The sequence below is a fragment of the Cygnus atratus genome, chromosome 8 (assembly GCF_013377495.2).
Source record: "Cygnus atratus isolate AKBS03 ecotype Queensland, Australia chromosome 8, CAtr_DNAZoo_HiC_assembly, whole genome shotgun sequence".
In the NCBI taxonomy this organism is placed as follows: domain Eukaryota; kingdom Metazoa; phylum Chordata; class Aves; order Anseriformes; family Anatidae; genus Cygnus; species Cygnus atratus.
Genome location: NC_066369.1, coordinates 1624924 through 1640940, shown reverse-complemented (window position 1 = coordinate 1640940; position 16017 = coordinate 1624924). Strand labels below are relative to the sequence as shown.

The 16017-nt window shown below is 41.5% G+C and overlaps 1 protein-coding gene across 10 annotated transcripts in view; it reads right to left on the bottom strand.

The window, feature by feature from the left end:
- Nucleotides 1–16017, bottom strand: part of SLC44A3 (solute carrier family 44 member 3) — a 104880-nt gene that overhangs the window by 39071 nt on the left and 49792 nt on the right. For 3 of the 10 annotated variants that reach the window (XM_035537411.2, XM_035537412.2, XM_035537415.2), the window contains one exon: nucleotides 1700–1807. In XM_035537411.2, coding sequence (XP_035393304.1) covers nucleotides 1700–1807 — 108 coding nt within the window. Of the gene's footprint in view, nucleotides 1–1699; nucleotides 1808–1972; nucleotides 2060–2579; nucleotides 2630–4750; nucleotides 4863–16017 lie in introns of those variants that run through there. The other 7 variants (XM_035537409.2, XM_035537407.2, XM_035537414.2 and 4 more) reach the window with 4 other exon arrangements.

The following is a 16017-nucleotide window of genomic DNA, read 5'->3' as shown; positions in this document are numbered from 1 at the left end:
GCCCTTTGAAGAGAACCTTTCTAAGTGCCAAGCAGCAGTAATTCTGTGAAGCTGAAGTCTTGAGCATTTTACCCAGCAGCTTATTTACAGCTCTCCAGCTGAGGAACTTGGTGATTTAATCATCTCCTCTGTCCCATGGGGTGTAAAACACATTTTGCGTATATCAAGGACAAAATAGTTGGCTCTATGGCTGCATGCAAATTGTTGGCAGCAGCAAGTCTTCTCTGTCCCTCATTAACCACTGCTACTTTGCATAGAGTAGCTGAATATCAGCTGTGCTGGGCAGAGATGGCACGTATCAGATCCAGCACAACTGCTTTATTAGTTAAGGTTTAGTGCCTTTGTTATTCTACTTTTAGCACTCATGACTAAAGATGGGATCTGGGCAGAAACTTAGTCTCATACACAAACAAGTAAATGTGTCTCCTTAGTCCTCAGTGTAGTCTCATTTGTGCTTATGTGTTTGCATTGTAACTATTTAAATAATACTATTTAAATTATGCTCACATGTTAATGTTGTCTTAACACAGAGAACTTCGTAGAGACTCCATAATTAAAGTTGGCATACTACTTGTGTGTGTGATGCTTGTTACAGTAACAAGTTATTTTCAGATCCAGTTTATTTACAAAGCAAATACCTGTTAAAAATCATTAGTGTTTTTTTTCAGGAGAAAAAGAAAAAAAGGAGCTGACACTGAAATATGCTTTAGAAAAAATCTGGTAAACCTTCTAATGATAGAAGTTACAGGGCCATTGCCATCAGTGCAGCAAGTACTGTGTGCACGTGAATGATTTTTTTTTTTTAAGGTACAGAATGCTGCATACAAGCCATATTGTTAAGCAACAGACAGCTGTATGACTGCTGGAGGGGTGTGTCATTCTCTACATGTCAGTGATACACGTTTCCACAGAGCCAATAGTGTGATTTCTTTTTTTTTTTCCCCACTATGTGAATAAATCAGTATTACTTTTTTTTTTCAAGTCTTTTAAAAATAAGATTAAACAAAACTATTTTACAGAAATTGAGCACTAAGAATAGTGGCAGAGAAAACAAACAAAAATCCTAAATCCTCACCATTTGACAGGTTTAATATTTGGCATGCCTTACACTGATCAAAGCACCAAGCACAAGACAGCACATTTAACAAAAAAACAAAAAACCAACCACCCTGATCACAAAGTTCTGCTTCAGCTTATGCAGCGTTCAAGATGTGTATATATTCTTCTGCATGAGCTTCCATTAAAGCACTTATTAGGAATTGAATCTAAAACTGATTTAATAGTGTATTCATTCCTCAGTAGCCTCAGACACGTCGTGAGAAAACACTCATGCTTAAGAAAGACAAAGCATGCTCCCCAAAGCTTGCGTGCTGTTCCAGGCACAGGGCAGAAAGCCAGCTGACAGACCAAGAGAGACATGTTGCAAGATAAAAAGGCTACAGAGAGTGAAATAAGTAGAAACAAGAGTCCAGTCGGAGCCTGATTAGCTTACAGAAAGTGGACCCCGAGTATCCCAGCCCTGCACAGACCCGAGATATGGAGCGCAGGGGCAGGACCCGAAGGTGTGAGCAGGCGGCGAGGTGCAGGAGCCCCCCGGGCAGCAGTGCCCCAGCCCCGGCCCCGGCCCCGGCCCCGGCCCGCCGCGACCCGAGCACACCGCGCTGCGGGGCTGGGCTGCCTCCGGGCAGGGCATGCTTACCGAACCAGCCCAGAAAAGGAAGAAAAGGAGCAGCCACAGAGGGTCCGTGCACTTTCTATAAACGACCGGTCTCCATTCCCTTAGTTCAGCAACGCATTCACCGGAATCCTAAAATGAAAGAAAACCAACTGCGAAATCAAAAACAAGTTCCCAACGCCTGAGATCCTCTGAAAGCACCTAAAATGCCGGACACCTGGCAGCTCTCTGCCCTCGCAAGCCTGGCAGCTCGCCCGCCCCACGCCGGCCCCGCACGGTCCCGGCCCCCCGGCTCACCTGCCGCCGGCCCCCGGGCCGCGCCATGCTCCCTCCCTCCCTCACGCCGGGCCGGGCCGGGCCGGGCCGGGCCGGGCCGGGCCGGGCCGCTCGGGGGCGCCACCGGGGCCCGAGGGCCGGGCCCTGCCGGGAGGAGCGCCCGGGCCGGGCAGCGGCACCGCGGTGGCTCCTCCTGCCGCCGGGGAAAGGGCATTTTCCCTCCCCTCGCCGGGGCAGCCGCCGTCTAAGCCGTCGTTCCGGCGGCCTTGCCGAAATACAGCCCGCCATGGGGCCTTGCGGGCTTGCGCTGGGGGTGGCCGTGGGGCTTTGTGTTGTCTTTTTCTGTTCGTTTGTACAGTTACATTACACTGACACTGTAGATCACACATGCCTCTCATGGATGTCCACATGAATTTAGCATGCACAGAAATAACCACCGAGTTAGATCAGCACCTGTGACTGGAATGACCAGTGAATGCAGAAACCACCACCCGGCTGCAGCGAGCCGTTTTCTGTGCAGTGCTGTCCCTGCTGTCTTTTTAGATATATGTTCACGACGTCCAGCTCAATAAAGTAGAGAAAGCTAATATTACAAATCAAAAAGATAAAGTGTATTATTGTTCTCTACCTTGACAGTCAATGGAAAGATGTGCTTTTTCAGCAACACAAAATCAGCAACTGCAATAAAACAGAATTAAATTGAACCTGTTGTGAAAATCTGTTTAAGAGTTGGTCTGTCTTGCACAGGAGGGAGAGCATAAGGCTGGCTTTGCTTAGAAGAAAGAACTTACCTCAGATTTAAAAAAAAAAAAAAGAGAGAGAGAGAGAGAGAGGGAGAGAATATGAATCTCTGTCCCAGAGCATTTCAGACTTCTTCTATGCTAACTGAAAATAAATACATTTTTCAAAGAAAAAAAAAAAAGTTAACCTGTGCAATGTTTCTTAAATTAACTTTTTCTACTGATTTAATATGGCTCAGCACAATTCTGCCTTATATTTAACCCCCCTGCACAAGTGGTTCTGACCAAACATGACAGAAAGGGTTGCTAAAAACTGTTTTAAAAGGGGTTTCCTAAACCTTTTAATTTCCAGGCAACTCACAGCTGTCTTTATCAGCATTGTACCTTTTAATGTTCATGATTCATCAGTTTGTAGAGTTTTCATAATGTAGGAAATTTAGAATGAAGTTTTAAGATTTAATACATGTTGCACAAGTAATTTTGTGTCTGTAGAACCTAAATAGACAAATAACTTTTCCTTCACTTTGCTCTACTGCACTTTAAAAATACATGAAAAAAGAAGTCATTTTCCATCAAAATACCAATGTCAAATTTCATGCAATGGTCAATTTTTTTTCTGTAAGAGAAATTTAGTATTTCGATTATATCAAGAAAAATAACAAAAATTATTAATAACTGGTAACTTGGACAGAAGGAGTAACCTCCTTGTCTGATTGAGAAAAATCATTCTGAAAGAACAATGCCAAGGATGAAGGCTAATACTAGAACTGATGGCTTGCTAATACTAGCTTTCATTGTTGATTTGCTCCTTTCTGAATGATTCTCCTTAAACTTTGCATTACATTCTTATTGTGAATAAAGGAAAGCAGCAAGAAGAGCGAATGTTTTTAACAAATTCAGATTCCAGGCAGATGAAATTCATGGAAAACCACCAGAATCAAGTGTAAGGTCTGCTTTTACCAAATGGCATCAGAATTAGTGTATTCTTTCAATCAGTCTGGGAAAGTTATCTTATACTCGATAGCAAATACTTCCGGATTAGAACAGGATTTAACAAAAATAATAATAATATTTTAATTTAATAGTGTTTTTGTTGTTGTTGTTGTTTTGTTTTGTTTTCTCCTGAATTTTAAACATGCCCGAATCAAACCTTTATTGCATTTAGCAGTAGCAGGTGGGTAATTCTGTGGCGTGTCACCAGGTGGTGCTCTGCTCCTTGCTTAGAGTTACAGTACAGCATTCCGGACTTGTGCGAAGGGCCTTACGCAGACCACAGCAAAAAATAACAAATGAGGATTTTCATGTTACGGTTGAAGAGGATACCCCTAAGCAAGGCTCAGATTTTATAAGGGTTTAAAAATCCACATCCAAAGTGTAATACTGAAAATTTTTTCTTGTTATTTGTCCAATCCTGCCAGTGCCCAAATGGCCTGGGTCAACTAATGACTTTGAAGTTTCTGCCCTACTGTTTTCAGGTATCCATACTGAGCTTTGGGGTGATGGCCGCCAGCGCCACACCTTGCACAGGCCTAGCGGCCCTGAGGTGCCTCACAGCTGAACGCAGCCAGGACTAGAGGGCTGGCACCCCCTCAGCACAGGGGCTTGCTTCAGAGCGTGTTCTCACTGCCACATGCCTGCCCTGAACACCAGACGGGGTGAAGCCTGCAGAACTTGTACTGGTAGCTGTAAAGGTTTCTTGCTTTTGTAACAGCCGAATGGCTGGCACTGGAGCAGTAAGGGACTGGGCTCTGTTCATGGTCTTTTTCTGCCCTGTATGTTACCTGAGGCAAAGAATTCTCTGTATCTCTTTAGTGTGAACGTTTCTACCAACAGAGAAAAGTTGAGTTTTAAAGGACTGGAAAGAGCCTGGTTCTGCAGCTCGGTAGTTCCAGCACTTAATGGGGAATGGGGATTTTTAGAATTGACAATTTGTGGCACTGATCCTCTTTAACCTAAGCAGAAACAAGATAAAATAGAGTTCTGGAAAAAGAGTACTGGATTCCAGAATTGTTCCTTTTCTGAGAGCACTAATGACTTGGCTACAGAGGTGTATACTGACTTGTGCCCTCTGATGAGAAGCTTAACTTGGAGCCTTTGGTCTCCATCCCCTGGGCCACATGCACAAGACACTGACTTTTATAATTTGCTACATTTAAGTCTTGTATCCAACTACAGCCACTTTCCTGGGAGATTAGTATGATGTGTGTCTGCATTCTTCTAGGAGTCTTCACTGCTGTCTGGAGGATGCACTGCCCCCTGCAAAGACAAAAGCTACTTAAAATCCTAATGCTTCATACATTCTGCTGTAACCAGGAACTCATGGGCACTGTCCTCTGTTTTCGATTCACAAAGTCACTCAGAATATATATAGAAGAAAAACTCAAGCTTCCTGACTCCAAGCCTCTGCTTTAATCACAAGGTTCTTACTTATGAGGGTGGTGGTTATTCACAGAGAATGAGTCCTGGTGCTGCCAGGACAGCATTCACAGCTCCTCTTTCTTACCAGGAAACTTACCTGGTTAAAACTGGGGCAGGAATGTGGGTTGGGAGAAGGTTTTGAATGAGAGCATGGCAGTTCCTTGCTAGACTGGTTAAGTGAGATGACTACCCTTATCTGTATCCCCTTCGGGGTCAGAAAAGAAACAGAGACCAATTACTTTAATAGCAGGACACAGCAACTGAGAAAGTCAATCTAAAAGCAAACATTTTCTGCCTAAATAGAGAAGGTGCAGCTAGGCACAATTTCCATTACTCTCAAATAATCTTGCTTATGTACAGTACTTTTGCAAGTAGGCACTATTCTCCATATGTAGCTATGTTACTTGGAATATCCTGAACTGAAACACCCAGAGACTGAACATAATGCCACCTATTATGTTCAGGCTGTTAGGTTTTCTGACAATTTCCACTCTAAAACCTGTTGTTTATGACCTTGACTTACTCGAACCATTCAGCCTGAAATTTCTCATGGCAGGTGCTGAAGATTTTTGGACAATTTCAACCCAAACTATTCAGTCATTTCTAGGAATGAAAGTAGAAAAGCAGACATTATGATATCTGTAGTAAATAAATGCAACACCTTTTTTGGGTATTAGTAAAGAAATTCTTACACATGTTTTGGATCAGAGATTGGCTGGACAAGGAGAAGAAATTCTTTCTATTTCTTCTCATGTCTGAGAAACGTCATATGCGTTTGCCCAAATTACTTTGATAAATCACACTGTAGGCTCAGTCAACTTGCTAAGTTTCAGAAAGAAGCTAAGGAGTCTGAAGACTGTGTCTGCATGGTATATTCCTGAGTCTGCTTGACACTGTTTGGACTACCCCGAAATGTGCTTCTGACCTGCCACATACTCACACTTTTTTGTGTCTCAGTGACTGTCTGTCACTGAGAGTGACAGAGGGACTAGGTGAGTGTCCAGGTACAGTAGTCAAAGAAAAATGCTGAGATGAATGTAAAGAAAAACAAAAGCAGTGATTATTTTTGACAAACAGCTTCTTGCAGTTGATAAGGAATACCTTGGTGAATAAGGAAAGCAGGGCCTAGGAGCTCTCTGCAAGTGATCAGAGGATTCAAAAGGTCAGTATCAGGAGGGCTCATTAAAGCACCTAACATATAGCCCTACACAGTGAGTCGTTATGCCTCTGTTGAGCCGCAGTAGCTGTGACTGACTGACAGCCAGGAGTGGCTCAGCAAAGACACTAGAAATAAGTCTTAGAGCAAAATGGGAGACAGTGATGGCAGGGGAATGACAGCCAGAGAGAGGAGGTGGACAGAGAGCCATCAGAGGGACAGCATGCAGGATTGGAGAAAGGAGTAGGAATGGATATGAATGAGTCTGAAAGCCAGCAGGGAGACAGCTGGAAAAGTGAGGTCAAGATGGGACAAAGAAGGACGCAGAGAGCAAAGACAGGTCAGCACTGGCTTAGGGAAGAGTACCACTGGCCAGGGAAGAAAAGGGTAGGTCTGAGAAGCATGAAAACTATGTGGGGATTAAGCAAGCAATAGCACAGGTCCTGAATGTGCATAAAAGATTAAGACTGTGGGGAATGAGTAAAAGAATCTGGGTCTGCTAACACCACTCCCTTTCACAGCCAGACTATCACCTTTCCTCTGCTCTCAGCAACCATCCACAAAGCTCCCTTGGAAGTGTTCTGTTGCACTCCGGCCTGCCTAACAAGTCAGATCGCCCTCCCAAGGCTCTGATCAGCCTGCTAGTGCTGTCAGTTCCTCCAATGGATCAGCTGGCAGAGGTCTGTCCCATGTATCTAGGGAATCCAATCCTTTTGACGATTTGAATTAATGTCTTTATGATGCTCCATGTTAGCTTTTCTGTTTGCTCAGCTGCAAAGTCCCACCTGATAAAGCTATAAAAGAATATGCTTCCAGCTGGGAAACAAACTACTCTACATTATCCAGGTGATCATGAAGGAAAATGCACAAAAGATGAAATAATATTTTTTCTAGTCATTTAATGTGTTTTTTTTTGAGATGTTTCACATCTTAGCCTTAAAAGTCACTCTAATTTAACAAGCTAATAGTCAGTCAATAAGCCAATAAGCCAAGTCCTCCGTTATTCCCAGCTTCCAATGAACATCAATCCCACCTTCTCATGGGTGTTTCCAGTGCATCCAGAGGCTCTATTTATTGTGTCAATTACACAGGAATTTAGAATAACAGAGTGTACATCTCTTATAGCCCAGCTACATTAGCTTCAGCTTGCTACCACTAAAGACCACCCCCTCCTGTTATTTACCAGTCATGTGAATCATTCAAGAAAGGAGTATAACATCACAAAGTTAGTTTGTTCCAGTTTCCACATGAGCAAGCAGAGATCTTCACAAAGAGCCCTTTCAGCCTTGTCAATACCAAAGCTAGAGTACAATCTGACCCTAGCAAAGTTTTGAGTGTGCTTGCTGAGCTGAAGCTGATAATAAACTCCAAAGCTGAGTCATTTCAAGGTCTTAGAACTGAGCAAGAGGATCAGTGTTTCAGGATTGCGTGGTCTTTATACACAAGCCCAGACAAGAAACGGCAGTAGAGTTGTACCTTTGTGGAATGTCACAATTACAGTGTACTTACTAAATGGTCTGAGCGGTAAATAGCATGGGTGCCATAAAAGGAATGAGCTTGATTTGGAAGTATATCTGCTATTTGGGTCTGCTGTTGTCCCTCTCCATCCCAAAGAGTAGACATGCCAGTACATCCGTGTGCACCAATACACAGACCGGAGAAGTACGTATATTGCTCTTCTCAACACACAGCAAAAGCCAGGGAACAGAATTGGCTGAGTTTCAGAAAAATTGAAATCATGAAAGAGTAGTAAAGATCTGTTTTTGTAAGGCTGGAGAAGACTCGTTTGTTCTATAAATTATGTAAATGGAAGGAAGGACAGAAGGCACCCTAGAGAGCAGCAAAGGGAACAGGGAATATCTGGGATAAAACCAAGCCAAACAGGCAGTTAGCTGCCAAAAGGCATCAGTCAGCCCACATGGAGCCTGTAGAGCTTTCTGTGACCAATACAGTCAGGTCTAGCTCTGAGTGCAAAGGATGAGAGCTTTTCATTAACTGGGTGGAGCCCATGGCAGCGTGGTTTTTATCAAGTAACATATTCATTACCAGGACTAGAGGGAAGTCTTTTGTGCCAGCACAAGATCCTTCATTGATAGGTCAGTCCTTGTAAGCTCAATTTATTTTAACGAGGTGGATTCAGCTATTGAACGTTTGCCAGTGAAAAGTAATCCCATTGAATCCCGACAGACAACTTGGTCTGTAGGCTTTTCGTTAGTCCCTTTCAGAAGTGCTGCTCCTGCGCAAGGAGCTGCTGCTGTGGCGGATTTCCCCACAGGATGTCACTCTTGGGCAGCTTTGCCAGCCCTGGTCTTTGTCTTCAGCAGAGGAAGGATTATGAATTCCAGATGGCAAACGCATACACAGCACATCACTTTGTTTACAGTATCAGCTAAGTGGCCTAAGTGCAATTTTGTTGTTGATTTTAATTTTGGACTTTCTGGAACTGCTTCCCACTGGTTCCTTTAGTGACTAATTAAGAGTAATGTCATGGCTTTATTATGTCTAGACATTTGTTGTACAGTTTTAAAAGCACGTACACTTCTATCTGTATTTTTATAGTTGTCTTTTTAAAACTAAACTTTTTACAGTATAGAGAGGCATAGACAGCAGCATATAGTTTCTGTTTTTTCTTTTTACAAATAACAGCTTTTATACTGAGAAGACATTAGATCATCCAGTCCTTTCAAACTTACCCGGCCTAATGCTCGCAACCACAACACAGGCAGCCAGCAGAAAATCTACTCCAGTTACTGGGCCACTTTGTAGACTTCATTGTATTCTCCGCATATGTCTGGTCTCTTACTGCCATTACTATACATAGGAATAATCATTACGGTAGTGAGGAATTCCAGCATAAAGCTCTTCATGTGTAATGACATGCTTCTGTATAATTTTATAAAAATGAATGAGAATCAAAATTCCACCACAATGCACTTTAAAAGACTCAAAGACATGGCATCTTTGTTGCTTGAAAAGAGAATGCTAAACATCCTGCTTTGCTCAGCGTGTTAACAGCGGGAGGAAAGGTAACTATTTGCTCACTGGCAATATATTCGCCTTCCAGAGAACTGACAAACTACTTTATAAACATGGATGTTTGAACATCAAATTTAAAAAAATCTATATGCAAGTAGTTGTAGGAAGTCAGATAATGGCCAACAAGATGTCTGTTTTTTATCTGACTTATTCCTTATACTATCTCTATTTTACCTTCATGGTTTTATAGAGACACATTTTAATAGTCAGGACTTCTCATAAATTACCTGCTCAATTAAAGTTTCACCTTAATTACTCATGAAAAGAAAATCAACAGTGAGCAGAAGGCAGCCATGACTAGCAGTTAGCGATAGTTCTACAGAATGTTGATGGCATGAACTACGTATAAAGTTTATTCGTCTTCACTAAAGTTATACTGAATCAGCACTGGGCCACTGATGAGAAACTCAGATGACAGGCTCTAACTCACAGAAGTTATGTAGTCATCCTTATAGATGCAACTGCTTTCAGGATGAGTTCAATAGCAGAAATATTTGCTGGGAACTATGGCCCAGTTCTGCGAATCCCAATTAAATGTAGTATAGCTAGAGAAATAATTCAAACTCTATTAATAAGTGACTATATGCTACTGTTTCAGAAAAGAGAACCCTGAAACCTGAAGTCTTCTCCATGACATTTTACTTTTCCCCATTATCAGAAATATCTATAAAATATCATTATATGGTGTATGTCAGACTCTGTCTTCTAACATCCTATCAGGCATATATTCATGAAGTTCAGCTAGTTAGAGCAGCTGGATGCTAAAAACAGGAGCCTGGCAGCTCCATGTCATCAGTCAGCCATACTCTTCAGTGCTCCATCCATTTCCCTCTTGCTACTTAAGGTATCAATATATAGTTTCATCTAATTTTTAAGCACTTTGCAGCAATGTTTCCATTGATTGTTTAAAGTGAATGAAGAAACAATTTTTCTATGATAGCAGTAAAACCAATATTTACTTATTTTGTAGTTATCGTCACTGAAGTTCATTATGTTCCATTTCTAAGATTAGGTTTAAGAAATGCATAAGAGAGACTTGTGAGACTTCCTTTCAAGTAATAACACTGCCGCTGTAATAACAACTAATTTGCCATGGTCATAATGCTTATTACAGAATCCTGATGCAGCTTATCAGCAATATTATTTTGTAAAATGCTTCTGTAGTCTTAGCTAAAATGAGATACAGTATTACTTCTGTAGTAGACTTAGAGACCTATATGAAGAAAAATGTACATGAATGTCTAGATATTGTTGCAGTATTGATTTATTTTCATCATGTGCAGTTAAACCTAGAAGTGTTCCAAGCTGTTGTGATTCAACAACAGAATAACAGTATCCCTAATCCATTACATCATCAGAAAAGTTATGGGAAACTACTGTACTTTGTTCATTTTCATGCAGTAAAATAGTTATCATTTTAAGAGCTGTTCCTACAAGAGCTTTTTTTTTTTTTTTTTTTTTTAAGTAACTCTCATTACAGTGGAGTAAACTATTAGGTAATGTGTGATACAAACACACTTGATGGGAGGTAAAAATATCTTCTTTGAGCAGCTATTTGAGGAAACAACATTTTGCAGCAATCACTGCATGTTTAATAATGGGAAGATATTTTTTGAAAAGAGGATGTTGACCATCTTTCTAGTGACTAAAATTTGAAATGGTCTGAGCAATGATAGTATAATACAGTTTCCTGTTCACGTAACATGTTTGCACAACATAATGTTACTGATAATGCTAACTGTTTAGTAAAGCTTATAAAACCAAAGGATGTGCATGTGTCTGGGAATTCCCATGATCCTTCCTGTCTACCAGTAAGGGGGATCAGACAAAACTAACATCTATGGGCTAATCATGCGAAGGCTTATTCATACGAGTTGCCACTCTTCACCCTGCTGACCTATGAACTTTGTATCAAATTTCTGTATTTACATAAGTCAGTTATGCAGCTAAAAGTAATCCCGTTGTCCGTCAACACTTGGCTCAGAAAGTAACATGCCACAGCAAACAGGGATTTAAAATTTGATTCTATTCTGTGCATGTAACTATGGTAAGAGAGTTAGAGGCAAGGGGCAATCCTCCACTGTTTCTGGCTTTACTCTGAAACCATTGAAGTCTGTAGGCCAGGTAGTGGTCTTGCTACTACTGCTGAAAGCAGAGTATTTGAAGCACACCAGGACATAGCACCCAGTTGAACTCACAGTATGCTCCCATATGACTATTTGTTTGTAGTCGCTTGCTCATTCTTGCAGCAAAAAAATGCATAGGCTTGGGGTTATACGCAGAGATGTGACCTTTAGAGAGTTCCTTAGTTCTTCCTTACCTCACTAACTGCTGTTAAACAAGTATCTATCTCCGCTTGCCTCAGCCCTGTTCCTTGGTAAACTGTGAGCTGTGGTGCTTTCCTGCTCTTGTAAAGCACTCTCATATCTATCTACGTACAAGAAGTAAGCTATCTTTGCTACAAATGATTTTGTTCATTCTATTAACCTGAGTATGGTCTGTTATGGATGAATGTAAATAAAACAAACAGTAAAAGGAGAAAAATATGCATATCAGATTTAAGTTACAACATTGATATTATTCATGTAACAAGATGGTTGAAATTCTAAAAATAGTGGCCAGTGTACATCAGTTTTCTTACTCCCAGATGATATATTAAAAACAAAACAAAAACAACAAAAACAAACAAACAAAAAACCACCACCACCACCACCACCAACAACAACAAAATATTTGATTTTGTACCAGGAAAAGAGGCATCAAAACCAAATATATTTATTCGAGATAATGTAATCTGAATAAAAACATTCAACTGTGATATATTCCCCAGAGGAATCAGCTATCTGCAAAGAGGTTTCAACATTCACATCTGTGTGAGTCACAGTGGGAGCCTGATTTCCTTGAATGTATTTTTTTTGAAAATTACTCAAAAAAACAAAAAAAAAGTTTCACATGCCAGCTTTCCACAGAACAATGCAACTTCCATTCTCACTACGACATAGTCCCAGAGTATATATGGTATGTGTATGTGATGATCTGAAAGGACAACAGCTATAACCCAAAGAATTATAGCATGTGTGGTCTGTATTATTTATCAGACTTAAAGAGGGTTATGAACCAAGAGATGGAGTCCAAGGTAAACAGTGCTTTAGCCATTGATAACAACGTGTGTCATTGATGTAGCCTGTTAAATGGCATCTGGTCAGATCTGTGGAAAGTAGCTGCACGTTTTTAATGCATATTAGCAAGCTGTACTCCATGGTTTGTGTCTTATTACTGCAGAGTGCCCTGAAGCTTTTGTTTAAAATTAAAAGCATGAAGATACTTATTTTCCAAACATCATAAGCTACCTGTGTGGACAAGGAGTCTTCATTCCCTTGTACCATATTTTTAAAGCTCTCCTGTTAATATGTTTGTAAATCAAGCCACTAGTCATACCTTTTCTGTTGCAGCTTGCTTTTTAGGCTTTTCCATGACACACGAAGGTGGTACTTAGGCACTCTAGAACACTTCAGATTTCTGGAAGTATCCGTAATACTTCCAGGTAACTGAATAGGAAATTCTATTATTGCTCATACACGTTTGTTGCAAATTTTTATCATTTGGAAATCGTTATGTGTAAATCTCACTTCCTTCCCTCTAGGGATCAGTGAAGGAGCTTTTTAATACTGACTGACAAAGCAAATTTGGTGGAATATAGAAAACAAAACAACTGATGTGGAGGAAGATACACTGATTGATAATACTTGCTGTCCTTCCTAATGTTTCAAAACATTGATTCTGTAGCTGTCACATCTCATGCCCAGACCTCTACAGGGATGGAAACACCTTTGTCAGAATGTCACAAATATTCTGGGGATTGTGTATATTGATTCGGGAACTTTGACTTAGGTACACTGTTATTTACCAATGCCATCCATTCTTCAATGGCTTTCTTTGTTTCTAATACAATCTTTTTGTATTTTGTGTTATTGCTTTTATCCCATTACACCAAGTTTGGGAAAGAGAAAACATGAGATGTGGACAACAGAATAATTGGTAATAGAGGCTGACTCACCCCTATTCAGAGCCCTGTCAGATGAAGCTAGGCTTATCAGGCGGGCTAATGTGTGCTAGCCCTGTTGTTACAGCCTGTTAAATGGTTCTGGAACTGCCAGGCTGGAATCTTTAGAAGAGTTACAATTGACTGAAAATGGCTTTAATAAAATGTGGAGTGGAAAAATATCCTCAGTAAAGTCTAGTAAAAATAAACTTTGTGTGTATGCCTGTACTTCAGGTTGAAATCTGGGCTGGCAGAAATCAGCCTGTGATTCAGGGACACAGCAGGTCTGCAAGCCATCAGGAGGTCATCTACAAAATGACTGCAAAAGGACTGCTCCCGTCCCCCTCACACATGCACCGTTGTGCACACAGCTGGCAGTCGTGTGAGTGCTTCCTAGCAAACATAGGCTGTTCACAGCTAGCCCCCAAATCCCAATACATTTATATCCTTTGTATTTTTCATTAATGTGCTTAGAACAGCTAAACTGTAGTGCTGTAAAGCAATAACACTGTGCTTACCTAGACAATAAGAATGTTACTGATTTATCTCCCCCTGGAAATACCAAATAATTGCAGAATCCATAATGGCTTTTCCTCTATGCAACCTGATTAGACCCTATTAGAAAAGGCTGCAAATACCATTCTAGGCTAAATTCTCTGCTCATCCATGCGATGATGGAGCACAATACACAGATGGTTGTATTCTCTGCTGCAGGAGACCTTCAGAGACAGAGAAGGGACTCCAGAATATGTTCCAGGAATTCATTTTGCCTCTCTTGTCTGAAGCAGATTACTTACGCTCCATCTGCCCCAGGCCACAGTGCTTTTAAAACATAGGGTCTGGTCCAAAGTCTGGTGACCTTGGACTCTAACTGAATGTATGCTTCACAAACTGTATAAAATGAATTTGCCCTGTTACTTGATCTGCTCTGAGGCTTTAAGATGATGCCTAAATGAGCAGGCGGGAGGAAACCCTGCTGTCTCAAAGAAACATGTAATATGCTCCATGTCTGGTATCAATTATATCATGGGAATCTCAGAAGCAAAAAATTTAACTGGTGAAATGGTCCCTTACTTCTTCACCAGAAAACCAACACTTTTCTCTAATGTTCAGCCAGGACCACTTTTGACTGAGGCAAGGGGGATCAGGCTTTCAGCACTTTCCCAGGGTATCTCTTCTATAGCTAAAATATTGTTCTGTCATTCCCCTTCAGGTTATTCATGGTCCCTAGAATTACCCTAGTAACATCTATTTTTCCTGTTCTTCTATTTACTGTTATGATACTGTTTCATTCCCAAAATTTTCAGTAATCATCTATCTCCCTCTGCTAGTTATTTGTTGAGTGATTTAGGAAATAGTGTAAGAATGTCTTAAGTGAATTGAGCTGTAAGACTGTAAATAATGCAGTAGGAAGCTATGCAGTATCTTCCAGGTTTTTAAGCACAATAAAAATATTTACTTAACAACCATCCCCAATGTATATTCTTTAGGAAATAGCTTTCCCCAACAATCTTCAGTGTTTGTGGCTTAAAACTAAAACAAAACAAAGTAAAACCAGAAAACTGAAAACATGAGATGTCATTAACTCTCCTTCGTTTACACATATCAAGTCCAGCCTTGTTCAATTTAACGCGAGTGTTTATTCCTCTGGAAAAATCATGCTGTCAGAAGTAACAACTTAATGAACGATGATGAGCAGTAAATACAAAATATTTATATTATTATGATATGCATAGAGCCTTCAATGTCTTAAAATTGATTTACTGCCTTAGCTAACTTAATCCGACAACGAAGATGTCTCAGAGGGAGGAGGTGGTGCGATGGAAAAGATGGAATAACAACCATCAGATGGATCCCCTTTGCAGTCATACACTAAGAATGATCACAGTCATTATCTGCTTTGCCATTAGCAGAACATTGTTCTCTGAACACACTATGCGAACTGAGGATTGAGGAACTGGGTGAAAGCAATGTTGGCTTCTGAGAAGTTGTATTTATCCAGCAAGGGCCAAACTGACAGGAGACACAGAGTCTGGAGTACTGGGGTGAGGCATGGTGTCAGCAGGGCTGCAGCACAGAGGTTCCAGGCCTGGGCTGAGAGAGGTGGCAGGACAGGCAGGGCAGCAATGAGGAGCTGTGGCCCCAGCACTGTTCTGGAGGCTGAGCAGACACGGAGGAGTAAGGCTTTGGGGCTGGGAGGATGATGGGAAGCAGGTGTGGTGAGAAGGCAGCTATCATGGCAGGGTTCCAGGGGCAAGGCAGGCATGAAGGAGGGACACCCGGGGCAAGGGAGGACCATGAGAATGAACCTAGAGCATAATGAGGAGGTGCAGCTCATGGCACCGCTTCAGATGTGGGACAGGCACAGAGGTATGGGCTTGGGGCTGAGGAGGGCCACCAGGATGGGCCAGAAAAACAGCGAGTCCCTGGCACAGCTTCAGAGAAGATAGCCTCTGGCAGTGCGTCTGACGTATGGGCATCTGCGGAGGCTCAGGTCTCAGGGGAGTGCTGCCAGGCCGAGCCCAGTGGATGCTAATGAGCTGGGCTGGGACAGGCACAGATGGGGACCTGGGTGTGGTGAGAAAATAGCAGCGGCACAGCTGAGAGGTTATGAAATGACAAAATGCCCAGACCTTGGCTGCGTGCCCTGGTAAAATAATAAAAATGAAGGAGA